Source organism: Rhinoraja longicauda, chromosome 41 (genome assembly GCF_053455715.1).
Source record: "Rhinoraja longicauda isolate Sanriku21f chromosome 41, sRhiLon1.1, whole genome shotgun sequence".
Classification (NCBI taxonomy): domain Eukaryota; kingdom Metazoa; phylum Chordata; class Chondrichthyes; order Rajiformes; family Arhynchobatidae; genus Rhinoraja; species Rhinoraja longicauda.
In genome coordinates this window covers 291771-319158 of record NC_135993.1, presented here as the reverse complement: position 1 = coordinate 319158, position 27388 = coordinate 291771, and the positions used below count along the sequence as shown (strand labels likewise).

Sequence of the window (27388 nt, the reverse complement as noted above, 5' to 3'; positions counted from 1 at the left end):
CCTTCAGATTAGGACCTGGGATTGGGTTCAAATATGTTATTAGCATAGATCTAAGATTGGTTAAAAATGAAATGGGTATAAACTGGACAGAGTGCAGAGAAGATTTTTATGAGGATGTTGCCAGGACTCGAGGGCCGAAGCTAAAGGCAGAGATTGAGTAAGCTAGGACTTTATTCCTTGGAGTGCATAAGGCTAAGGGATGATTTACAGATGTATATAAAATCACGAGGGAAATTGATAGGGTGACTGGTGAGTTTTTCCTCGGGGTAGTGGAATCAAGAACCTGAGGTTATAGGTTTAAGGTGAGAGGGGAACAATAACAGGAACAGGGGCAGCTTTTTCACTCTGAGCTACTAGTGGAGGTAGTTGAGGCAGGTATTATAGCATTTAAAAGACACAGACACATAATGGATAGGAAAGAGAGATGGAGGGGCATAGACCAAATACAGTCAAATGGGACCAGCTTAAATGGGGCATCTTGATTGGCAGGCACGAATTGGGCAGAAGTGCCTGTTTCTGTCCTATATGCTCACCTGCGATGGCAGTGTGTAGGGTTGCTGCAAAGTTCAGGGCTTGGCTGTTACCAAAATCCTCTCTGACTTGGTTGAGGACATAACATGTTTTCTCCTATGTGTGAATGTAAGCATGATGTGATTGGGTAAAATGGTGGCAGATAAAAGTATTGAGGGGAAATATGGAAATGGACTCTTGTAGAATGTATGAACAAGATTTGTTTTTCTAGGATGTGGTTCTTTGTTCATGCAGGTACAACAAACAGTTAAGAAATTGCACAGTATGTTGTTCTTGAATAAAAGGAGGTGGATTATTTGAAACAAAGTCTGCAGTATTGTGTACAGTTTTTGTCTCCTGAGGAAATGCTTCCTTGCATGGCATAAAACAGAAATTCCTCAGCTGAGAAGGCGGTTCAATGTTACGGTTTAGTACTTGACTCACTGGGGTGGGAGGAGGATGCTGAGAGTGCGGTCCTGGCAGGAGAATCTTTTTATAGCTCAGCTTGTTGCCTTGGGGATAAGACTTCACTATCCAATTCCTGTTTCCGGGGGTTTGCTGTGGGGTTAATAAAAGGGCTGCCTTGTTTTCTATACTAACAGTTTTTTAGAAATATAGCCCATAGGCTGTAAAGTGCCTTGATGTCCTGAAGCGTTGTAAAAATGTAAATATTTTGTTGCTGCATTCTGGCCTGTTCAAACGTGCATTGTGTGTTCTTTTACCTTTTCTACTCTGGCAGATCTTTCTACGTTGATACAGTCAAGTTCACTAAGTTAATTGCCATGGCTTTACAAGAAACGCATTGTTTCACACAACTACATTGTATCAGCTTGTTTAAATTCAAACTTTTTTGAGCTGGTCTGCAGCTAGATTATTGCATATTTGAAACAATTTGACCAGCGTGTCCAGCAATGTGCATGTTCTGACCTTGACCATGCTAATGTGATTCGGGGCTTTGCTGGGTTGGGTTTGATATTTGGACACAATTTCCATTTGTACTTGCCCAGAACAATCTTTGTTCATTTATTTATGTTCCTGTTTTAAATATGAAATTGTAACCTTACAGCAGAACATATCTGAATGAAAGTGCAAATTAGGGCAGCAGTTCAGGCTGAATCATGTTAACTGCTGAAAAAGAAATGTCACCCCTTCAACTTCCACTTGGTTTATGAAAGAGAGCAGTCATACTTAATTGCACACCTTGAGGATTTGCTGAACTTTTAAATCTTTTTTAAACAAACTTTGAATCAAACATTCTAGAATTAATATGTCTATTTGCTTTTACCATTTTCTCCACTGTGTAAATCAGTTGCATATCTGCATTAAAGCACAGAATGATTGTTTGCAAAGTGACATTCAATAGGTCCAAGAAAAGAATATGTAAATAGAGAGCAGACTCTATAAAGGTCCCAAGTCATATGATAAACTCTGGTGTCTATTTACATACTCTTTTCTAAGTCCTGACTGACTTTTGAAGTGCAGTTCCAATGATGAAAGGAGTACTTGTGCAGCATCTTCCCTTTTCAGACTGTCCTAGTGATTTTCACCCCCCAAAAAAATCAATTAAAACGAGAAAATGTTGGTGATTCTCACAGGTCAAACAATTTCTGGATGGTGAAGCACTCAGAATTTTGGAGTACCGTACTGAAATGCAAACAATGTCTCTCACAGATGCTGCTGCCTAACCTGAGCATTTACACCAGTTGTCTTTGAACATCCCGGAATGAGTCAATGAAAGAAACACAGATTCGCATACAACAATTCTATCAATAACTGAGATACAGAGTTGACATGGCAATTGAGAATAATTGGAGAGGATGGATGAAGTACATTGCACTAGTTCATTTGCTTAACTGCAGTTCATTTGCTTAACTCCACTGATTTAGATGCAATTTTCTTGCAATGCGTGGTTAGTGGAATGTACAAAGATGGGGGGGGGGGGGGGGTGTGAAGGTGGTTGTTGCGTCTAGTGTGCTGCAGTGATTGCAGTAGCCAGACAGGGCATGGTGGTGTTAAACAGACCTAATGGCAATGTTTCAAGTGTCAATAGGAGCCCAATATAATGTATTTTATGCTAATGCATTTAGTACATATCATGTCTGAGAGGCTTGTGACCGATTCTTCTTGTAATTTTGACATTTCGGTTCATAAATTGCCCTATATTCTGCGTCTGTTTTACCCTTGTGCTTGCTGTTACTAAATTGGTGATGTGCTGTGTAACAAGCTTAAATCATTTATCTGTCAACCTTCCCAAATAAGAAACTGGATATTAACCTTTCATTCAACAGGATGGAAGATTTGAGTTTGCAAGGCAGGCGTTGGCCATTGATCATTCACGTGGATTACTGTATATAATTTATGAAGGCAAATGAATGGTCGAGGAAATTTATTGAATGGGAAAAGTTTTATCTCCAGAATATTGAGTGACTGTATTTTGTTTTTCAGCTTTCATCAGTCAATGGCAGCAAGACCCGAAGGAGAAGGTTGTTTCACAGTTGCTTTCCCATCTCCCTCTACTTCAGCCTGGAAATGTAGAGGCAAAGTCTGAGTACATGAAGCTGCTGCAGAAAGTGCTGGCTTACTCCATCGATAGCAATCTATTCATAGAAGAGAGTAGGCAGCTCCTATCCTATGCACTAATCCATCCTGCAACCTCACTGGATGACCGCAGTTCTCTGGCCTTATGGCTAACTCACTTGGAGGAACGCATGTCAAGCAACTACAGTTCGCCGAGCGTGGGCCGGGCAGACTCTATTTACACAGGAGCGTACAACCAAAATCAGAGACACAATGTTGAAGACAAGCTAAATGAATGGCAGAACCGAGCAGATAGCAGCATGTGTGTCACTGTTCCTGCTTGGCTGGACAAGCCAATGACCTGCAAGAATGGACATTTGCCTCTGCATACGTCTGTGTCAGTGCCATCTGCAATGAACAACATTGGGAGCAATAGCAGTACAGGTAAGGCAGACGTTTAATTATCAAGTTTAGGCTGAAAAGCATTGTGGTCAAATCCCCACGTTTGGATGTTTCTGGCATTGTTGCAGGTGTTTGTTGCAGATCAATTTGTTAATTGGTTAACAATCATGAACTTTGCACCCGTCTCTTGTTCTACATGTGCTGTTTTGATTAGCCTATCCTGAAGCTTTATGGAACTAAGTGCGTTTGTGCAGGTTTATCTTGACTCGAGTAAAGAATAGGCAGATATCTCGGAGATGCGATCCCAGTAAAGCCATCAATGCCTTAGGAAAGGGAAAAATACTGTGTTTGCTTAGCTTGAATGATCACAAACCAACTTATTTGTAGAGGGTGACAAAAAGCAAGAGATATCTGACAGCTGTGCCATTTTTTAAGAACTGTTCACTTGTTCCATCAGTTCCTCCCCTGGGATATTTCAGCAGTAGAAATATTTCGACAGTGCAGCAAACTAACAAACAGTGTCAAATAGGTTCGGAATTTTCACCACACATTGCTGAACTTGGCTATGTCATTTGGGGTGGGGGAAGCAAAAATAGAACTTCTGAAAGAAGAATTAAATAGGTTAGAAAATTGCCACAGAATGATAGATTTGATTTTGGTTTTAGGGTGGCGGTGATTGAGATGTGAGAGCTTCAACTATCCCCCTTGCTGAAGGCCAATGTGTGCACAGCACAAAGGGGGATTCAAAAGGAGGGAGAATATAACATTAAAACATCTCAAAATGTCTGTTGCAGTTGTTGCATAATAAAAAACATGTGCATTATAAAAGCTACAAAGAACATTCAGTACTTAACCATGCCAGTGGCGTCAGTCTATATATAGACGGGAACAAAAATGTCTGAAGGCAGTACAAACCTACAGCTGTTTTTCTCCTTTGTGCAATCAACTAAAATTATACATCAGGACGTATCTGTGAATGTGAAGCCAATAGAATAAATGATGGACTTAAGTCAAGTATAGTCAGGTGTCACTGTCGATTGTATTGGCAGCAGCCCAGTTCCGATTAGGCATTAGTCTGGGAAATAATGACCTCAAATGTACATTGAAGTATGTCCCCTCAGGGTGGCTTTGCTCCCTTCTAAAGATATGTGGCAATAGCAAGTGACAGCTCACATCTGTCTGTCATTTTATTCTTGCTGTGGACACGCCAGAAATTTAATTTTCATGTTGCTTTTTTATGACTGGGTCAAGAGTCAGAAAAATCGTAATATGTTGTTGGAAAATTCACGTTGTTCACAAATTCACTTATGATAAAGCAAGCAAATGTGATCAGTTCATCTTATTGGCATGTGATATATAAATGTAGATTTAAAGGTATATATGAAGGAGCCAAAGCACTGAGATTTCTCTGATGCCTCCACTATTTAAACTTCACTGATAATGGGGAGCAGAGATCCAGTTGTTGGCTGCTGCCTTTCCTAAAAGGTATCACTGGAATTCCAGTGGAATGTCAATGGAACAAATGGCCTATTTGTGATGTAAACACTATGTATTAGTCATACCCAGAGAACTTGGTCTTTTCTGTTCCAAATGTATTTATTAAATGCGGGTACTCTACAGACCCATAATGCGCATTTGTTTGTTGCTCATTATCTCTACCTTCAGTTTTTCATTCTGGGAAGTAATTTATCCGTGTGTTTCTTAATTGAGATTTTGCCCATGTGTTGGGTTCCCAGGTCACCTTGCGGGCTTTGTGCTCCTTTGGGACTCTACCTTCCTTTTCAAATGCCTGCCCCTGACCGCCTTGTCAGCTCTGACGTGTTCTTTTGCTGTAATGAGAATGGGATGCATGAATACACTCTCATTACTTCTCTGCAGTTGAATGAGGCTGTGCGGGGTTAGACTCTGATCCAAATGCATTTTTTAAGGAAATGTACAACAGGTACATTTTAAAATGAGAAAATGTCATGCATAATGGAGCCATTGTGGATTTGGCTATCTCTCCTGGAGATTGTCTTTGTTGTCCCGCTCCAATGTGAAATATTTTAATTATCCTCCCGACCAACTGCATGTTGCAATAGACCTCTGCACATTCGTCTGTTTTCAGTAGCTGGATTTTTATGCAAAACATTTGACTTGGGTATGTCTTTATTTGTGTAATATTTAGTGATGTGTATCCAAATTCTATTTGAATACCATCAAAGTAAAGTATATTCGATCAGCTGATCTTATTGCACAGTGTTGGGCATGACTGCTAACAGATTTGCTACCCATCAGCAACAATTGGTTGGGATGTGCAAATCTGCATAGGAGATCTTTTTCTGTAATGGTTGGCTTTTTAACATTACTTCCTAGTATTCGCACCTATACACCCTGAAGGAAGATTAATAGTGCAGCTTGCAAAGTCTCGATAAAAGGGAGCAAACTCACTAGTCAATCAATAGTCAATAGTCGTTTATTTGTCACATACACATAAATGTGTAGTGAAATGAAACATTACCCGCAGTTAAACAATAAGACCAATAAGAATAATCAATAAAAATGCAATAACACATACAATCACAACTAACACCAAACAAAAAGAAACATCCATCACAGTGAGTCTCCTCCAGTCCCTTCTCACTGTGATGGAAGGCCAAAAATGTATTTTTCTCTTCCCTGCCGTCTTCTCCTGCGGTCAGGCTGTTGTCGTTGCCACATCAGGGCGGTCGGGGCTCCCGATATTGAAGCCCCCGCTGGACGGTGAAAGGTCCACGGCCTATTTCAGGCCGCGCCGGACGGTGAAAGGTCCGCGGTGGGCCGACCCAAGCCCCGCGATTCGGGGCGGGCGAACACGCTGCCTCTGCCACTGCCGGAGCTCCCGATGTCAGCCCCCACCCAGGGGCCTGCGGGCTTCCGACATCCACGCGGCCCGCGCCGGAGCCTCCGGGGACGAATCACAGCCGCTCCCGCAGCATCCGCAGGCAGCCAGCGCCACAGGTGGTGAGTCCGGGCCGTGGGCTCTGCGAACCAGAGCCCCAGGTGGTCCCAGGTGCATGGCCGGTGGTAGGCCGCAACGGGAACGGAGACACAACACAGAAACAAAGGTCGCGTCTCCGTTCGGGAGAGAGAATTTTACAGTTCCCGTTCCCTCCCCCCCCCCCCCCCCCCCAAACATAACATACAAACACTACACCATATTAAAACTACAATTCGTACAAAAACAACAAAAAACACAAAAGACAGACGGACTGCAGGCAAGCCGCAGCTGCGACGGCAGCGCTGGCTCCTCCTCAAAAAAACATAATATTTGGGAAGGATTGAAAGAAGGACAAGACGTGAAAGCCCTTTCACCGAACATTGACTTGGATCATTCATTTAATCTGCTTTGTCTTGGTTAATCGAAATTCGGTCTGTTCTACGGAAAGTCTGTTCAATCCTTCGGAGAGTAAGCCTGGTTGATGGTTCTGAGTGTGAGTGATAATAGCACCAAGGAGAGATGTAGGTGTACTTAATAGGATCAGAATTGTTAGCAAAAGCAATGCATAGCTTACCTTCAATCCTTAAGAGTAAGCCAGAAAGCTCTGTTCTATTGACTTGTAGGTTGTTCGGCTGCTGCTTTGGAGGAGTGTGGCTATTTTTACCTATATGAGTGGGAGCGCTGTTTACTGCTAAATTGGGGGTGAGTTGGAATTAATTCAGTGCAATACCAAATCAGCAGATCCACTGAAGTCATAATCATGCTCTTTTTGCCCAAACCCAACATAAGGCAAAAATAAAAGACAAGGCAAAGCAAGGACTAGCATCTTCTCCACTGAGTCACAGTATAATTTCCTTGCAAGCCTGAAAATTGGTGAGCCAGAAGCCTGCCTCAACTTTGATGTTTTAATTTGAAGCTTTACTAATTGGGGAAAAAGTACAGGTTTATGTTTTGGAAAATCTTTCATTATTGATCTCCCTGTATCATGGTGTTAAATAGTGGGGTTTCATTATTGACAAATGCAGTATAATGTGGATAAATGTGAGGTTATCCACTATGGTGACAAGAACAGGAAGGCAGATTATCTGAATGGTGTCAGATTAGGAAAAGGGTGCAGTGAGACCTGGGTGTCCTTGTACATCAGTCACTGAAAGTAAGCATGCAAGTACAGCAGGCAGAGCAGAAAGCTGTTGGCCTACGTTGCGAGAGGATTGAGTTTAGGAGTGAGGAGTTGTACAGGGCCCTGGTGAGACCTCTCCTGGAGTATTGTGTGCAATTTTGGTCTCCTAATTTTGGTCTCCTAATTTGAGGAAGGACATTCTTGCTATTGAGGGAGTGCAGCGTGGGTTTACCAGGTTAATCCTCGGGATGGCGGGACTGACATATGAGGGACAGTGGGTTGCCTGGCTTGAATACACTGGAGTTTAGATGGATGAGAGGGGATCTTATAGAAACATATAAAATTCATAAAGGATTGGACATGCTAGATGCAGGAAAAATGTTCCTGATGTTGGGGGAGTCCAGACCAGGGGTCACAGTTTAAGAAAAAGGGGTAGACCATTTAGGACTGAGATGAGGAAAAACCTTTTCACCCAGAGAGTTGTGAATCTGTGGAATTCTCTGCCACGGAAGGCAGCAGAGGCCAATTCACTGGATGTTTTCAAGAGAGAGTTAGATTTAGTTCTTGGGGCTAACGGAATCGAGGCACATGAGGAAAAAGCAGGAATGGGGTACTAATTTTGGATGATCAGCCATGATCATATTGAATGACTGTGCTGGCTCGAAGAGGCGAATGGTCTACTCCTGCACCTATTTTCTATGTTTCTATTACATAGAAGATAGAACAGTACAACACAAGAACAGGCCCATCAGGGCACAATGTCTGTGCCGAACATGATGCCAAGATCATCACTTACCTACTGCACATAACTCGTATCCGTCCACTCCCTGTTTATCTATATGCCCATCCAAATTGGGCATATGTCACTAACATATCTGCTTCAAGTAGCTTTGAAATGCCACTAACATATCTGCTTCAACCACAAGTGCATTCCAGGCACTGACTGCCCTGCGTATTTAAAAAATTGCATGCCCATGTGTCTATTTAAGAGCCTCTTAAACACCACAATCATATCTGGCTCTTCCACTGGCCTTGCTGGCATGTTCCAAGCACTCGCCACTCTCCTCGCAATAAACCTGTACATCTCCTTTAAGCATTGCCCCTTTCATTCTTAAAGCTATCCCTTTAGTATTTAATTATACCACTCTGGGGAAAAAGATTCTGTCAACCCTGTCTGTTGTCAAGTTAGGAGGAGGGGGAGTTCAACGAGATCTGGGTGTCCTAGTGCATCAGTCAATGAAAGGAAGCATGCAGGTACAGCAGGCAGTGAAGAAAGCCAATGGAATGTTGGCCTTCATAACAAGAGGAGTTGAGTATAAGAGCAAAGAGGTCCTTCTACAGTTGTACCGGGCCCTGGTGAGACCGCACCTGGAGTACTGTGTGCAGTTTTGGTCTCCAAATTTGAGGAAGGATATTCTTGCTATGGAGGGCGTGCAGCGTAGGTTCACTAGGTTAATTCCCGGAATGGCGGGACTGTCGTATGTTGAAAGGCTGGAGCGATTGGGCTTGTATACACTGGAATTTAGAAGGATGAGGGGGGATCTTATTGAAACATATAAGATAATTAGGGGATTGGACACATTAGAGGCATTCGCAATGTTGGGGGAGTCCAGAACAAGGGGCCACAGTTTAAGAATAAGGGGTAGGCCATTTAGAACGGAGATGAGGAAGAACTTTTTCAGTCAGAGAGTGGTGAAGGTGTGGAATTCTCTGCCTCAGAAGGCAATGGAGGCCAGTTCGTTGGATGCTTTCAAGAGAGAGCTGGATAGAGCTCTTAAGGATAGCGGAGTGAGGGGGTATGGGGAGAAGGCAGGAACGGGGTACTGATTGAGAGTGATCAGCCATGATCGCATTGAATGGCGGTGCTGGATCGAAGGGCTGAATGGCCTACTCCTGCACCTATTGTCTATTGTCTGTGCCTCTAATTCTATCAGGTCCCTTCAACCTCTGGAGTTCCGGAGAAAACAATCGGAATCTGTCCAACCTCTTTCTTCAGCTAACATCTAATCCAGGCATCATTCTGGTCAACCACCTCCACATCCTTCCTATAATGGGGTGACCAGAACTGCACGCAATACTCCCAAATGCAGCCAAACCAATGTCCTAGACTAAATACCTGCAGTAATTTGGTAATTTAGTCTTCTCAACGTGATTAATTGCAAACATGGAGCACCGCTAACAAACCAAGCACTTAAAGAACCGGGGAAAATGATCTGCCATTGCATTCCTGATTGAAGATAAAACCCAGGATGGGAAAATATACTCTTTTTTTTCAGATCAGTCTGAAGAAGGGTCCTGACCCAAAACGTCACCTATCCATGTTCTCCAGAGATGTTGCTTGATCCGCTGAGTTACTCCAGCATTTTCTGTCCTATTTTTGAAAGATCTAGTTTTACTGCAAAGTTAAGATAAACTGTTCTTTTACTTGACCAACGTCAATATTTCCTACTGTTTACTTTTCTCTCTTCCTGCCCAAATACTGCTGTCATTGAACAAAATGTTCACTTTTGGAAAGGAGTTAAAGGGTGGTAAAATATTAACCTTGGGTGGACAAGACGTCACAAAAATAAAATCAACAACTAGATGCAGTATTAGTTTCACTTTGCTATCTTGCTCATTCTGATATATGTTTGTGGCATTATTATCTGTGGCCCTTTAAGCAGGTTGCAGATGTAATTTCTCTTACCAACAGACTAGCAGCATTATTTCTTCAGCATTAAAAATGAACCAAACAGTAGTCAGACATCGCCAAGAGCCGATGCTGGAAAACATTTGCTTTTCTGCCATTAAAAACACGGTGGCACAGGATAGTCTGCTAAATTTCTCCACTTGACTATAAAACCTCCAAAAGCAACATACTGTGCATGCTGGAATTCTGAAATAAAAACAAAAGGCTGGAAATGTTCTGGTCATGTGGCAGCTGTAGAAGGCAAAAACGCTTAACGTTTCAAGTTGCTGTTTTTTAGACTTGCATAGTGAATCTTGATCACCATCTGCCTCACCCTCTGTTCTATGAAATGGCATTTGATGGCAAAACCAAGGTACCACGTGCCGATTATCTTAAAGTATTTACTGTGATCACAGCTTCAACTAATTAAATATTATTTAAAGGGAAAGCCAGGAAATGTCCTGGATTGTTGTAGGCGTGCATAGAGCAAGAATAGCTCTGACATAATACCCACAGCCTCTGGAACTCCGTGTGATTTGAGCCTCCCAGTATCTTGGTTAAAGGTTACTTTTGAATATGAACTGCATAATGTGGACAAAGATCATCTGTCTTGAGTTATCAACCCAGCTATGGGGATTACAATTGACTTCTGCTCATGGCTAGGGGGAATAATACATCAGTAAGAATTAATGCTCCTGCTCTTGCTGCCAGCATCAATTAAGGATAGAACTTTGGGCCACACACTGTTGGTGTAGGTTGTAGAGCATCTTGCACCCAAGTTCTTCACTTTTGTCTCCTTGTCTGTACATATCTTATCCATCAAGCACTTAAGAAATCAGAGTTCCTTGAAGAATGAAACATAATCAGCAACGAATCAGACCATTATTGACTCAGATAGTGCCATATAAGACTTGGATGACCTGAGTCATGGCAATGGTGTTGCCCAAAAGTAAAGGGAAGCAGCATCAGAAGAATGACTCTCCAAACTAAAACTCTGCAAATGACTTGCCCAAACCCCTGCATTACAATTTGCCATCTATGATGGAGATGCAAGGAACTGCAGGTGTTGGAATCTTGAACAAAACACAGTGCAGGAGGAACCCAGCAGGTCAAGCAGCATCTGTAGAGGGAATGGACAAGTGATGAAAAGTAACTTGTCCAATCCCTGCATAGATACAGCTTGACTTGCTGAATTCCTCTCGCACTTTGTGCATTGTTGTGGTATGATGTTGACCTGGTTCAATCTTGGGACCATTGGTTGTCCTCTAATTTGATTGGTGGTGGGCAATTTTACCGTGGGTATTGTTCCTACTGAGTTGGGATTAATCTGTGTACATTTATATATTTGTTCTCCGAAGGGTTTGCTGACCCTTCCCTGCACAAAAAAATAATGCCTGTTAGTGATATAGCACAGGATTTGCAATATCCATTGGAATGTCCTGCTAGAAGAGTTAGAGGAAAGATGGAAGTGGGTTTTGTGCAGATACAATGGTTGTTGTTTGAAAGTCCACACAAAGTAAATTGAGAAACTGCATACTAATTTACCCTGAAGAAGCGTATCGACCCGAAACGTCACCCATTCCTTCTCCCCAGAGATGCCTGTCTCGCTGAGTTATTCTCGCATTTTGTGTCTATCTTCTACTAATTTATCCCCTTTGGAAGCTTTGTAGTCGAAGATTCATAATTCTACGTGATTTAAATCGGAAAATCAAAATGTGTGTTTTTCTGTATTGGAGTCTCTTTCATATCTCAGTTAATTATAGGATTATTAGCAAATCCTGTTTTAGTTTACACTGCACAAATTGATATTAGCTGGAGAAGAACATTGGGACAAGTGATTGTCGAATTGGGATATAATGTCCATTGCACTAACCTGTATGCTGACTGGAACTTGCTATTTGAATGTTTAATAGTCATGTACCAACAATGGAACACGGAAATTCTTATTTGCAACAGCTTAACAGGCCTGTAAACACAACATGCAGATAATATATAACTTTTTTTAAATTAAATAAATTAATAATAGTAATACTAGTGCAACGAAAACACAAAGTCCTTTGTGCAACCAAAGACGGCCTATAGAGGTTCATTGGTGCTGAGATTAGTGTAGTGTTCAAGAGCCTGATGGTTTTTGAGCTGTTTTTGAACCTGGAGATTATGATTTTGAGGCTCCTGTACTTTCTTCCCGATGGCAGTAGTGAGATGAGGGCGTGGCCAGGGTGGTGTGGGTTTTTGCATTGGTGCCTCCTGCAGATCCCTTCGGTGATGGGAAGGTCAGTACCCGTGATGGACCGGCAGTGGTAATCTGTAATCTCCTTCGGTCCTGGCATTTGAGTTGCCAGTCCCAGGCTGTGATGCAACTAGTCAGTGTGCTCTCTACAGTACACCTGTAGAGGTTCCACAGAGTGTTCATTGACAAACCAAATAGCCTCGGTCTTTGAAGGAAGTAGATTTGATTTCAAGTTTGACGTGAGATTCCATTTAGTTGGAAGGAGCGGAGGCAGCACAGCGGGACCTTGTGCTGTTCATTCCCCAACTGCATAACATTCTTTGCTCATATATATCCTTGAGGCCCTTCAATTTTCTCAGTGTATATAATTTTAAGAAAAACTGGAAATGCACAGGGAGATTAAGGCAACATTTTCTGAGTTGTGGAAATATGCGATGAGCTGCCAGAGGAGGTGGTTGAGGCAAGTACTATAACAGCATTGAATATCCAAACCGACTTTGCTGCATCTTTTTTTGCCCGCATTTGCTGCAAGAGGGGATGGGTTGTTTCTTTTATGGTTTTCAGACAAATTAATGAACCATTTTTAATTTTCAGTTCTCCAAGGCCAAACTCAAACCAACCACAGTCCTCTGAAGCGCTCGGTTTCCCTCACTCCACCGATCAATATGACAAACCAGTCTGTGGTCAGCGAGTGGATGTCTCCAGATGACCTGCGCAGCCGAGCAGTCTATGCCCCATCAGACCATGCACCGCTGTCCCCTCAAAGCAGCATAGCCTCCTCTGGAAGTGGGGGCAGTGAGCAGACAGAAGAACAGGGGTCAAGTCGCAACACATTTCAGGAGGAGGGGAGTGGAATGAAAGGTAAGACACAATGATCAGGCTATTGGCTCAAATGTCTTAAAACCACATAGACGCCAGTATAAAGACTGCATTCAGATTAGAAAGTTGGTGGCAGGTGAGGTAGGTGACCCTTTTCATCCAGGCTAGTGGATCTTGGGGAAGTTGTTGATCCATAGTTAACATGAGTGTAAAATCTGGTGGTTAGTCTTTGCATCAAGATTGTTGTGTTGCATTGTTGGGAGCCAGTAATGAAAGTTATTAATGTCCGTATAAAGACAGCTATAATCAGATGAACTATTTAAAGTTGAACTGTGAAGGATGTAGTCTCAGCTGCACGGTATAGGTTTAATTTGTATTGAGAAGGTACACATTGGCACTGAATTTGTTATATTGGTGATGAAATTGCCCTCAGTTTCTATTAATACTCTCTGGACTATAACTTGGACTTCCTGCATGTCTGGTTTAATGTGGAAATTTGAGTTGGTATCTGATTCAAATGCTGAATTGTTTGCCTGTATCTGAACTTCAGTTGAGGGAAATCGCATAATCTAGAGTTTATAGAAAATCATCTGAGTAAAGCTTCGAGGTTTGAATTCTAATGGTGCTCCAAGCCATAATAACTGATCACAAATCTATTTGGATGTTTACAGAATCACAGTAAATATCTTCAATGTATATGTCAAAATACAAAGGATTTAAACTGTGGCTTTTAAATATGATGTTTAGTAGGATTGGTTATTCAGGCAGCTTGCTGACATCACAGCTGCTGGATGCCTTGAATTCCGTGGAGCTAATGTGCAACAGCTGCAGATGTTGCAAATCCAGAGGCTCTCTCTGGAGATGACTGGATCTTTGTAAGGAGCTTTTTCTCTTCCCAAGATCAGGAAAGTCCCACACTGACTGCAAATTCTGCATATTATTGAGCACATCTTGTGAGCAGTCTTTCACTAAGAAAATAACATTAACATTAGGATGAGGCCTTCAAGTACGCTGTTTCATCAAAGATGATTTTAATGACCCTGTGCCCCAGGTCACTTGGCTGCCTGAATCCCATATCCTCCTCTGCCCTTGGTGTCCAAAAATCTAGTGGTCTCTGGCTGCAATGTATTCAGTGGCTGAGCACACCTCAAGTAGAGAATTACAAAGATTACAAATTCCCTGCATAAAGAATGTGTTTCCTCAGAGCTCTCCTGGGTTGTCTTTCCCTTTTATTTTATCGTGCAGAAAGAACACTAACAGACACTTACTTGTAAGATCAATAACTATTTCAAATATCGTGGAATAAAGTTAACGCAAGTATTTATTCACAAAATGCTGGAGTAACTCAGCGGGTCAGGCAGCATCTCAGGAGAGAAGGAATGGGTGACGTTTCGGGTTGAGACACTTCTTCAGACTGATTAAACTTAAGTGATTTTTTAAATATTTTATTGTTGACTTTGTATTTTCAGTTGTATTTGATAGCAGGAACTTTTTAAACGTTTTCTCCGTGATAACGCACCGCACCCCTGAATGTTTGTAGCCAATGCTTATATATTCTGAGAATTCTTTGTTTTTCCCAGTTATTCCTCTTCCTTGTGAGGTCTTCGGTTATTTTTTTTACCACTTTCTATAACATTTACCTTTTTTTTGTGTTTTCCAATAAATTGTTTAGAAATACAATTCTGTTCTGCGAATAAACATGGTTGGTGCCTTGCGCACAGCAAGGCCCTGCAGTTTATAGCTGAACTGAGTCTATCTTGGGAGCTATTGACTAGGAAGAAAATTGCTAAAAACTTTTTTCTCCAATACTCTTCTGGAATTGGCATAATTGGTCCTATTCCTTCTCTCCAGAGATGCAACCTGCCCCGGCTGAGTTACTCCAGCTTTTTGTGTCAATCTTCGGTTTAAGTTCCTTCTTACACAAAATTGGTCTATTGTTCAGTGTGAAGATTGCCTCTTTGTAAATTATCTGGACTTGTCCACGAAATAACTCGGGCATGGTATCATATATCCCTGCTTGGCCAGATTCTTGACATTGATTTTACTACCTGTGGTTATTGAATAATAAGTGGTGTTCACGTGATTGCCATCTCTAGTTTGCACTCGATACTAAGGAAAATTGCAATTATTTTTATCTGTCGATGCTCTTAACCTATTTTTAACCTTTCCCATTTGACTATTCTTGCTGGTTTTGCTTTGAAATCAAATGCTGTAGCATCAGCTGATAATGAATTCAGGGCTGGGGGAGTAGTTTATATTTATTTATACATATACTCGCACACATACACTCAACTATTGGCAACGATGCAAGGACAATGTTTAAAGATTAACGATTAATATTTGTAATATTTCCTGATAACTGGGGACTGTTTAGGTTGAGTTTTACATAAACAGTTCTGTTTTTCGCTATCCAGATTTGTTCCTCATTGTTTCATTTGTGTAGTATTGTATATGGGTGAATTATTAGAGGCATGTTACAAAGTAGTAACCCAGACATGTGTTAAAATTTCATTCATAAATTGTTTGTACTCTGCCTGCATGTGATGTAACTTAAAACTCCGTGTTGTGACGTTTCCCTGTAACATGATCACGATTTGATGATCACGCTTGCCCGCATCCTGTGATTTCTTTAATGCATAGGCACTGTACAGTGTCAGGCCATACAACTCGATATTACCACTCATGCTATTTAAGGTAATGGACCTGTGGTTTTGCAAACCAACAGTTAAACTGAGTGTTGACATTTCTCTAACCTAATTACTCCATTGAAAGTGTCAGGATTTAGTTGCTCCTTAAGCAAAGTGCTGAATTGATTGACTCTGAACAGAGATGTGCCACAGCAGCAGAAATGTAATCCATCCCACTACATGCCCCAGTTCCCCCACACTCCCATGCTATTAAGGTATCAATACTCTTTAAACACAACCCAACGACACATATTATGAATGTACTATTTTGCTGTTAGTCTGTCCGCCACCAGCGAGTTCAAAATGACACAAAGATAGATGTCTTTGAAAGTTCAGTGGTAATTTTGCTTTCTTTAGTACAAGGAATATACTTAGCACAAAGAAAACCTTTAATCAGCTTTTATACTGATTTACGCTGTTTTAGTTTCCATTTGCTCTCCAGGCTGGTACTGGAGCTGTGACAGTGATTGGGTTCAATCATTTGGTTATCATTCTCTGGTGCAAGACTGATGGGCAGCCTCTCATTTTGATGCTTGTATCAGACATCATTTTAACATAATTCATATTAAATATCAATGTATTGCAGCCATTGGAGGATGCATCATTGTGTTTTTGGTAAATTGGAAAATGGTTTCATGCCTTCAAATATTTTCGTGCTGTTTATTAAAACGATACGATAAAACTTTATTCATCCCTGGAGGGAAATTGTTCTGCTGACAGTCACAACACCCAAGGTACACAAAAACCTGAAATTAAAAGTGGGAAAAAAAAGAAAAAGACAAGCGACTGTTGGCTGGCTGCCGTGTGCACAGCGCCTTCACAGGAACAAACGAACAAACAAACGCTGGCGTATCCCCTGGGCAGAGGATTCTAAAACTAGTCTCTCCCCCCCCCCCCCTCACAATGGGTCTCCCTTTGTTCTCCTACCGCCCCTCAGGGCAGTCCCCCCACGCCAGGTCCCCATTGTTCACGGTGGTCCCGTCCCGTCCCCCCACGCCAGGTCCTCATTGTTCACGGTGGTCCCCCCCACGCCAGGTCCCCATTGTTCACGGTGATCCCCCCCCACGCCAGATCCCCATTGTTCATGGTGGTCCCCCCCCACGCCAGATCCCCATTGTTCACGGTGGTCCCGTCCCCCCCCACGCCAGGTCCTCATTGTTCACGGTGGTCCCCCCCACGCCAGGTCCCCATTGTTCACGGTGGTCCCCCCCCCCCCCGTCCCCCCCCCACGCCAGGTCCTCATTGTTCACGGTGGTCCCCCCCACGCCAGGTCCTCATTGTTCACGGTGGTCCCCCCCACGCCAGGTCCCCATTGTTCACGGTGGCCCCCCCCCCACGCCAGATCCCCATTGTTCACGGTGGTCCCCCCCCCCCCACGCCAGGTCCCCATTGTTCACGGTGGTCCCCCCCCCCATCGACCGTGAGGCCCCGGCACCCATTGCCGCCGAGGCCCACGTTGCTGCCGCCGAGGCTCACGTTGCTGCCGCCGAGGCCCACGTTGCTGCCGCCGAGGCTCCCGCTGCCGCTAAGGCTCCCGCTGCCGCTAAGGCTCCCGCTGCCGCTAAGGCTCCCGCTTACTGCTGCCGAGGCTCCCATTGCCGCCGCCACTGAGGCTCCTTCGCCCAGACAGACCTCGCCGCCCGGCTTCATCGCAGTCCCCTGGGAGGCCTGTGGGACGAGTCGGTCTTCGGTCGTTGTTCTGGTCGGCGGCAGCGCGGTTGTGTGGTGGGTGGATCGGGTCCAGGCGGCTGCCCGGAAACAAACCATGATTATGGGGTAAGGGCATGGTAAAACATCAAGATGAGTAACAGCCTAAAGGAGACAAAGTTAACTTCAGGCAGCATTTCTCTGAAACAGGAAGTTGACCCTGATCTGAGTTTGTGCGTCGCCCAACAGCTATCCTTGAACAATGGGTGGATCTTTCTGTTGTTGCAAAGTGTCTCCTAACATGGCAAAGTAAAAACACACTGCCCTTTTACCTGCTAACATGGGTCTGTATTTCTAGGTAGCTTATTCCTCCTCCGCCCCAATTAAGCAGAATACCGGCCAGCACCCCGTTCCTCCTGGGTGGTCCCAAATGTTGTCATTGGAACCTCCTGCCTGACTTTGAGTTTGTGGATGCTGTGCAGTGAGCGTGGAGAAGACTTTGTCTTGTTGCCTGTTGTTTTTTGGGCTTCTGGTGGTATGCCACTGAGATGGTGCAGTATGGTATTGAGTGGCTGGAGGTATTGGGTACCAACAGCATTGATTATTCTCTGGTTGGTAAATTCCTGTGCTGGGGTGTCATTGGTAGTGTGTGGGGACGCTGATCATGGGTGGATGTGCTCCTCACTGGAAGTGTGCAGCCTTGGGGATAAATCTTCCTGCATTAACTTAATACATCTCATTCTGAATAATCTGGATCAGTGCAGGGAGGCAAATGATCAGGGTCTTGAACTGTCCTTAAAACATGATGCTGGTTGCCAAAGCTCTGGTCTCGATCACGTTAGTCAAATAGTATGATGGAGACTGTTGGTTCATGTAAATTAGTTAGATCATTACTTCCATCATCTGTCCTGTCTTTATTTGTGCTTTTGTAACTTGCTCTGATTTTGTTGGAAAACATGGATAGTTCACTGAAGCAGGTAATTACGAACTTATTTTTCCTTGTTTTAAATCCACATTACTTATGTTGACATTTCCTTGTTTACCTAAGCACTGCATGCTGTGTTTCTCAAACCAGGAAAGGTAATCATTCAGACCATGTCCTTGCTGAACTGCAAGAACCATCTAGTCTGACCCCAACGGCATAACTCTTAGTCTGTAGCTTGCAGGCTGCACCACATCAGTGGCACGTCCAAGCCATTTTAAATAGGGTGGGTTTTGCTTTGGCTGCACCCGCACCAATGAATACCAACCTTCTACCACTCTCAAATTGTCAAATCTAGTCCCACTGGATCATTGATCAATATAGTTATTGTCTATATCTATTCATACATCATTTTTTGTTTGAAAATTGCTATTTGCTGTTTCAAAGAAACGTCCAATCTATCCACTTATTCCACATAGTTAAAATTCTCTGGCTTTGGCAATGTTGTCACTTGTTTTTGAATCTGTAGATCAATTTGTATAAGGTCTGTGGAAAATGCCTTCATTTTTTCCCCACTTGCTCTTGACTCTTGGTTTCTCATTTTTATCATAGATGTGCCCACTTGGTTAAAAAGCCTTCGGCTACACAAATATGCATCGCTCTTCTCACAGCTAACATATGAAGAGATGATGACCCTGACCGAACATCAGCTGGAGTCTCAGGTTTGTTGGTGAATGTGGAAATTCATGCTCTTTCCCTTTCAATAGGCTGTCAAAACCATTTGCCTGTTGACTGTCCAAGTTAAGTTTAATGGACTGCAGTGTACACCTTGTGGTCAATACGTGTTTTTTGTGCGCAGGTCATATTGCTAACGTTTCTGTCATATGTGCCTGGAGCAGTGATCGTTATGGGATAGTATGTGCCAGTACAGTATATCGACACCTCTCTAAAAAAAAAAAAATCTATAATTTTGCTCCCGGAAACGTGCACTATGTATTAATCGTGCATACCGGCATATTTTGCCTGCCGTAAAAATGGACGTGCCAGGAAGGTATATTCATTGAATTCTAGATATGTACCTGAGGTATCATTTGTAAGCATTTATATACATAATTTTGAAGTTTGGGACTTTTTTTAGGTGATATGTTGCTCTGTTTTTAACGTGGAAAGATCTGTTTCAGTAATGTTTCATGCTGCTTTACTTCCCACCAAAGGTATCATTGTGGGCCCTAGTTCTATAGCTGCCGTACATCAATGCCTATCAGTGCTCTCCCGTACATCAGTGCCTATTCTTCTGTGAGTCCTAGATGTTCTGGTATTGATGGGGAGGGGTGCCAAAATGAGCTAATGGCTGGCTTTTATCCAGGCTTGCCTCTAGTTTACTTTTCTCAGTCTCTGGAATCAATGCTGACTCGCAGGACAATTCCATTTCCACTCGTTTTCCTTGTTACCAGTTGTCTCCACATTCCTTCCACACTTTTTCACACAAAGGGTGATGGGTGTTGGAACAAGCTGCCAGAGGAGGTAGTTGAGGCTGGGACTATTCCAAAGTTTAAGAAGCAATTAGACAGGTACATGGATAGGACAGGTTTGGAGGGATATGGACCAAGCACAGGCAGGTGACGCAGCGGTAGAGTTGCTGCTTTACAGCGAATGCAGCGCCGGAGACTCAGGTTCGATCCTGACGACGGGTGCTGCACTGTAAGGAGTTTGTACGTTCTCCCCGTGACCTGCGTGGGTTTTCTCCGAGATCTTCGGTTTCCTCCCACACTCCAAAGACGTACAGGTATGTAGGTTAATTGGCTGGGTAAATGTAAAAATTGTCCCTAGTGGGTGTAGGATAGTGTTAATGTACGGGGATCACTGGGCGGCACGGACTTGGAGGGCCGAAAAGGCCTGTTTCCGGCTGTATATATATATGATATGATATAGGTGGGACTAGTGTAGCTGGGGCATGTTGGCCGGTGTGGGCAAAATGGGCCGAATGGCCTGTTTCCACACTGTATCACTCTATGACTCTGACTTCCACAAAGATTCTACCATTCACCTTCTAACTCGGGGCAATTTAAAGTGGCTAATTAATCCACCAATCCCTGCATCATTGTTACATGGCAGGAGTTTGGAGTAGCTGGAGGAAATCTGTGCTGTCACTGGAAGATCATGTTAGCTGCACACAGACAACACTGGAGGTCAGGATTGACCCATGGCGTCTCCCAATGGACCAAGTAGGGGATTAGTAGCAAGAAATCTCCATTCTCTTCCTGTTTTTCTCCTGGTGCCCTGTCTTTAATCTCTCTCTCTTGCAACATCTCACTAAATGTGTTCTTCTGCAGAATGTCACAAAGGGAGCGAGACATAAAATAGCTCTGAGCATTCAGAAGCTGCGTGAGCGGCAAGGTGTGCTGAAGTCATTAGAAAAGGTGAGCCGGTTTATTGCAACATCCTCCACATAACATGTCCTTTCCCCTTAGTGAATACACATGAGAAGTATCTTTGTAAGACATTGCTTACATCCTCAGATTCCACTCACAGATTGCTACTTGGGGTCCCTAATGGACCCCACTTTTGGTGATTTGGCCCTACCTTGTCTGCCAATGATATTAGACAATAGACAATAGACAATAGGTGCAGGAGTAGGCCATTCAGCCCTTCGAGCCAGCACCGCCATTCAATGCGATCATGGCTGATCACTCTCAATCAGTACCCCGTTCCTGCCTTCTCCCCATACCCCCTCACTCCGCTATCCTTAAGAGCTCTATCCAGCTCTCTCTTGAAAGCATCCAACGAACTGGCCTCCACTGCCTTCTGAGGCAGAGAATTCCACACCTTCACCGCTCCCTGACTGAAAAAGTTCTTCCTCATCTCCGTTCTAAATGGCCTACCCCTTATTCTTAAACTGTGGCCCCTTGTTCTGGACTCCCCCAACATTGGGAACATGTTTCCTGCCTCTAATGTGTCCAATCCCCTAATTATCTTATATGTTTCAATAAGATCCCCCCTCATCCTTCTAAATTCCAGTGTATACAAGCCCAATCGCTCCAGCCTTTCAACATACGACAGTCCCGCCATTCCGGGAATTAACCTAGTGAACCTACGCTGCACGCCCTCCATAGCAAGAATATCCTTCCTCAAATTTGGAGACCAAAACTGCACACAGTACTCCAGGTGCGGTCTCACCAGGGCCCGGTACAACTGTAGAAGGACTTCTTTGCTCCTATACTCAACTCCTCTTGTTACGAAGGCCAACATTCCATTGGCTTTCTTCACTGCCTGCTGTACCTGCATGCTTCCTTTCATTGACTGATGCACTAGGACACCCAGATCTCGTTGAACTCCCCCTCCTCCTAACTTGACACCATTCAGATAATAATCGGCCTTTCTATTCTTACTTCCAAAGTGAATAACCTCACACTTATCTACATTAAACTGCATCTGCCATGTATCCGCCCACTCACACAACCTGTCCAAGTCACCCTGCAGCCTTATTGCATCTTCCTCACAATTCACACTACCCCCCAGCTTAGTATCATCTGCAAATTTGCTAATGGTACTTTTAATCCCTTCGTCTAAGTCATTAATGTAATTCAGGGAACCCAGAATATAAAGGAAGAGAGGGGTGGTTAATAGCAAAGCATATGGCAAGCATAGAGAACTAAGGCAGGGGAGGACATTCAGGAGAATGCCCTCTCTTCGCCCTCCAGTCGTTTTAGTAGAGATTCCCACCCTCAATGAGTTCTCTTCTCCTGAATGTCATCCCCTGCCTTAGTTCTCTATGCTTGCCATATGCTTTGCTATTAACCACCCCTCTCTTCCTTTATATTCTGGGTTCCCTGAATTATTGACGTTATCTTTCCCCCTTGCAAAAACATATTGGCCTCGAATTCTCGCCATTTCACTTTTAAATTACTCCTGCTTATGAGACAGGCTTGCCTGCATATAGCTGATCTCAATCCACTTTTGTCAGCTCCAGTCTTACAATATTGAAATCAGCATTTCCCTTCATTCGGGACCTTCATTTCTAGAATTCCCTAACTACCTTGAAACCTAGACTGAACACTATCTCCAAAATGTCACCCCACTGACACTTCAGCCACTTGCTCCATTCCTTAAGCGAATTAAATGCTGATCCTTCTCTAGTGGGACCATCATCATTCTGGCTCAAATTCTCCTGAGCACACTAACAGTTCCAAGTCCTTGAAGTCTTTAACACCTGAGGTTATCCCAGTAAAAATGTAGAAACAAGGAACTGCAGATGCAGGAGTAAATCGAAGGTAGACACAAAATGCTGGAGTAACTCAGCAGGTCAGGCAGCATCTCGGGAGAGAAGGAATGAGTGACGTTTTGGGTCAAGACCCTTCAGACTCAGTCTGACGAAGGGTCTCGACCCGAAACATCACCCATTCCTTCTCTCCCGAGATGCTGCCTGAACCGCTGAGTCTCTCCCGAACCTACAAACCTGTACGTCTTTGGAGTGTGGGAGGAAATCTGAGCACCCGGAGAAAACCCACGTGTTCACAGGAAGAACGTACAAACTCCGTACAGGCAGCACCCGTAGTCAGGATGGAACCCGGGTTTCTGGCGCTGTGAGGCAGCAGCTCTATTGTTGCGCCACCGTGCTGCCCCTTCTACATTACCATACTATAACCTGTTTGCTTCTGCTCTACATGCTTCTGCTTTCTCCTGTGAATTGTTGGGAGGCATGTAACATATTCCCATAAAGTGATCACCTGCTTTTTGTTCCTTAGCTCTACCCAGAGCTGTACAGAATGTCCTTCCTCGTTGCTACATAAATACACTCCTGAATCGACTCACAATGCTCCCACACTCAATACCATTTTGAATACAAAATGCAAGATGTTGACGAACCGCATTGTGCAAAGAGTCTAGTGGGCACTTGGTTATTTTGTTCACTCTTAACAGGATATTCTTGAAGGAGGAAACCTGCGAAATGCCCTTCAGGAGCTGCAACAAATAATTATAACTCCTATCAAAGCCTACACCCCACCTCAACTAACCCTCAAAGCAGGGCATGGCACAGATTCCAACAACTCCTCCAGCAGTGCAACTGGACTGGGAACAGACAGCCGAACAACCAAAGGAGCTGCTGAGAAGGAAACGACACCTGATGGTTTCCAGTCTCAGAGTGTGTCAACGTGTGACGGAGAGTCTACAGCAGCGCCTGTGTCTGAAGGGGATATTCCTGGACAGTTCACCAGGGTCATGGGGAAAGGTTAGTTCCAAACTTTCTCAACAGCAGAAAGGTTGAATACGGTTACCGTTACTCCTGCTTTTCCATGTGCATTGGGGAAACACAAGCACCGATCAGACGTCATGTGGCATATTTCTCAAATTCCTAGTGGTATTATTGTCACATATTGAGAGATGGCAGAGCTCTGTGTACAAACAAGCCCCGCACAAGTAGAATGGGCAGTACAAAGGGAAATGTATCAGAGTGCAGACTATAGGATGCAGCATTTATTGCGTTAGTTACAGAGAAAGTGCATAACCACAATGAGGCAGATTGGGAGATCATGACTACACCCTTAGCTTATGAGAGGGCCGCTCAATAGTCTGATAACAGCGGACTGTTCCTGAATCTGGTGCTACGTGCTTTCAACGTTTTGTCTCTTCTGGCTGATGGGTGGGGAGAAGAGGGAATAACGGGTGAATGTGGTCCTTGATTATGTTGGTTGTTTTTCCGAGGCAATAGGAAACCAATTGTGGGGGGGGGGGCTGGATTTTGGGGTGTAAATGAATAGATGTAATCTGAAATTGCCCCTAGATAGGATGCAAAATAAAGATGGGAATGTGCCATCGAAAACTGAAATAGCCGATTACCTAAAATAGCTGAATTCAGCACTGAGCCCAGAAGAAGGAATTGTCAGAAGAGTAGATGCTGTTCTCCGAGATCTCTCCAGAGATGCTGCCTGACCCGCTGAGTTACTCCAGCATTTTGTGTCTACCTGTTGTTCCCTGAGCTTGTATTGAGCTGCTTTGAAACAGTCAGTGTAGGAGACAGAGTCGGGGACAGTGGTGAAATGAAAGTGCACTCTGTGCTTAAAATAAAAGGAAGGAGAGAAGTGGAAATATTTTCTGCACTGATCAGATTTGGTTTGGTGGAGCAGAGATTCTAATGTTTCAATCTTTTCTTCCCCCAGTTTGTACTCAGCTGCTAGTGTCTAGACCCGATGAAGAAAATATAAGCTCTTACTTGCAGCTCCTTGAGAAGTGCCTAGCTCACGAGGTGAGTGTGAGATCACTGCGCTGTGGTAATGGTGTACGTTCCTTTATTCCACCAGCACAAATGATTCTTCTGAAACCAGGGTGAAAACGGCATTGATCCTGTCTATATTACCTTTTCCCCCATAATTGGGGTGTGAAGGGGAAGAGGGAGAAAGATACACCAGGTTTGCAGATTCTTCCTGTGCTTCCAAAACAGATTGCAGCTAAGGAACCACCTTTTGTAGTCAGGCTGCTTTGTTGACAAATATGGCGGCCTATTAGCACCCAGCATTAAAATTCCCATGTAATCTGTGGCTGATGTAATTGACAGAGGAATGTTGTCCAAGGACGTAGACCAACGTCATGTTTCATTGCACCAGTGGATGCAGCATTGGATAATGATGCACCATCAACTGATCTGGTTCACAATGTTTAAAGCTGTCCACATGTGCTCTGGGAAATGCTTTCTGGGCAAGATGTCCCTTGGCAGTTCCTCACATATTTTTGTCTTGCAGTCATTGAGAGGAGGGCAACAAATGTTCAAGATGACCGTAAACTACGATCCAGTTGTTTTACAGTAATGCCAATCACTGGTGCTCAGGTTTACACCACTTTCCACCTTGGAGAGCAGATTCCACCTTGAATGCATCATCACAGAATCTCTCAAACTTTAATGACCTTTCTGGGTTTCTGAAGTGTACCTGTAGTAATAATGCTCCCCTGCTCAAAACCTCACTGTTCAACAACAGGTGATACATTTTATATTTATTTTAGATAAATTGGAATTGAAACATGGAACAGCACAGGAACAGGTCCCTTGGTCCACCATGTCCGTGCCAAACATGATGCCGAGATGCATTAATCTCTGCCTGCACGTAATCAACATCCCTCCATCCTCTCCACATCCACGTGCTTCTTAAAGCCATCTGCAAACCTGTTAAACACCATTATGTATGGAGTTGAGAGGTGATCTGTCCGATGTGCCAGTTTGGTTCTTGCATTGCCCGGGCTCACATTGTTGCCTCTTTGGTTTCAGGCATTTACTGAAACACAGAAGAAAAGACTCTTCTCATGGAAGCAGCAGGTGTTTAAGCTGCTGAGGTCCTTTCCCAGAAAAGCCTTGTTGGAGATGCCAGGTGTTCGCCAGAGAAGGTGAGATTCCATGCCACCTATGAAATCTGTGGCACTAAACTCAGAGTAATCTCAAATAATTTATAGCAAAAGTGGCGTTTTTAGTGGAGAATCCTGATGAACACTTTGCTTAGTAGGGACCAGCAGCAGTGTTAATTCCATTGAGGTGCTATGAGCAGGTAGAGCCGATGCCTCAGCACCAGAGACACAGGTTCGATCCTGACCTCGGGCGCTGTCTGTGGAGTTTGCACGTTCTCCCTGTGACCACGTGGGTTTCCTCCGGGTGATTTATACTTTCCATGATAGGCCTGGATAGAGTGGATATTGAGAGGATGTTTCCAGTAGTGGGAGAGTCTAGGACCAGAGGGCACAGCCTCAGAATAAAAGAGTGTACCTTTAGAAAGGAGATGAGGAGGAATTTCTTTAGCGAGAGGATGGTGAATCTGTGGAATTCACTGCCACAGGCATCGATGGAGGCCAAATTATTATGTATTTTTAATGCTCAGATTGATGGATTCTTCATTAGAAAGCATGTCAGAGGTTATAAGAAGTCCGGAGAATGAGGTTGAAAGGGAAAAATAGATCAGCCATTATCGAATGGCCTAATTCTACTCCTTGTACCTTTGCTGTGTGTTTCTGCAAGTTTACTGTACAATGGGCAGGTTGCCAACTTCTCATCCTCTTGTCTTTATCCCTGTGTGCTCCCCACAGATAACTAGGCAGGGTTGACAGATAGATGCAGGGATGGGAGTTGGTGCAAGAGGGGCTTGTGCAGTGAGATCTGAGGAACCGGCCGTTATTTCACAACCAAATGTCTTGCATTTCCAGATCTCCAAGTGAGTGCAGGTCTTGTTTAGAAAAAATCAGCAGACTGGTATGTGTCTGTAATGAGAGTCGGGACTAATCAGAAAATAATAGTTTTTGTACATTCAAAAGTGAGGAAAAGAGTTAATAAGTAACCAATTATTTGGTTACTTGGTTAATGGTGGTGCATTTGTTTAGCGGTGGAGCAGCGGTAGAGTTGTTGCCTTACAGCACTTGCAGCGCCGGAGACCCGGGTTCCATCCCAACTACGGGTGCTGTCTGTACAGAGTTTGTATGTTCTCCCCGTGGCCACTTGGGTTTTCTCCGAGATCTTCAGTTTCCTCCCACACTCCAAAGACGTGCAGGTTTATAGGTTAATTGGCTTGGTATAAATGTAAATTGTCCCTAGTGTGTGTAGGATAGTGTTAGTGTGCGGGGATCGCTGGTCGCTGTGGACTCGGTGGGCCGAAGATTGTGTTTCCGCGCTGTATCTCTAAACTAAATTAATCAATTAGTCTGAAGAAGGGTCCCGACCCGCAACGTCACCCATCCCTTCTCTCCAGAAATGCTGCCTATCCCGCTGAGTTACTCTAGCTTTTTTTGTGTCTATCTTTGGTTTCTGTAGTTCCTTCCTAAACTAATTTAGTCATTCATCTGGAGCCCATATAATGTCCTGGCACAACGTTAAATTTGAACAATATTTGTGAATTTAGAGATTGTGGAAGCAACCTGGAATAGTATCATAGAAGA

At 43.7% G+C, this 27388-nt stretch overlaps 2 protein-coding genes across 5 annotated transcripts in view; both read left to right on the top strand.

Annotated features, from left to right (window-relative positions):
• Window positions 1–27388, top strand: part of erh (ERH mRNA splicing and mitosis factor) — a 116375-nt gene that overhangs the window by 41076 nt on the left and 47911 nt on the right. The gene's annotated exons all lie outside the window — the stretch shown is intronic.
• Window positions 1–27388, top strand: part of samd4b (sterile alpha motif domain containing 4B) — a 48269-nt gene that overhangs the window by 12034 nt on the left and 8847 nt on the right. The window contains exons 2-8 of one of the 4 annotated variants that reach the window (XM_078430890.1): window positions 2956–3471; window positions 13001–13267; window positions 19094–19203; window positions 20815–20901; window positions 23402–23711; window positions 24640–24725; window positions 25740–25855. In XM_078430890.1, the coding sequence (XP_078287016.1) occupies window positions 2956–3471; window positions 13001–13267; window positions 19094–19203; window positions 20815–20901; window positions 23402–23711; window positions 24640–24725; window positions 25740–25855 (1492 nt within the window). The remainder of the gene's footprint in view (window positions 1–2955; window positions 3472–13000; window positions 13268–19093; window positions 19204–20814; window positions 20902–23401; window positions 23712–24639; window positions 24726–25739; window positions 25856–27388) is intronic. The other 3 variants (XM_078430892.1, XM_078430891.1, XM_078430893.1) reach the window with 3 other exon arrangements.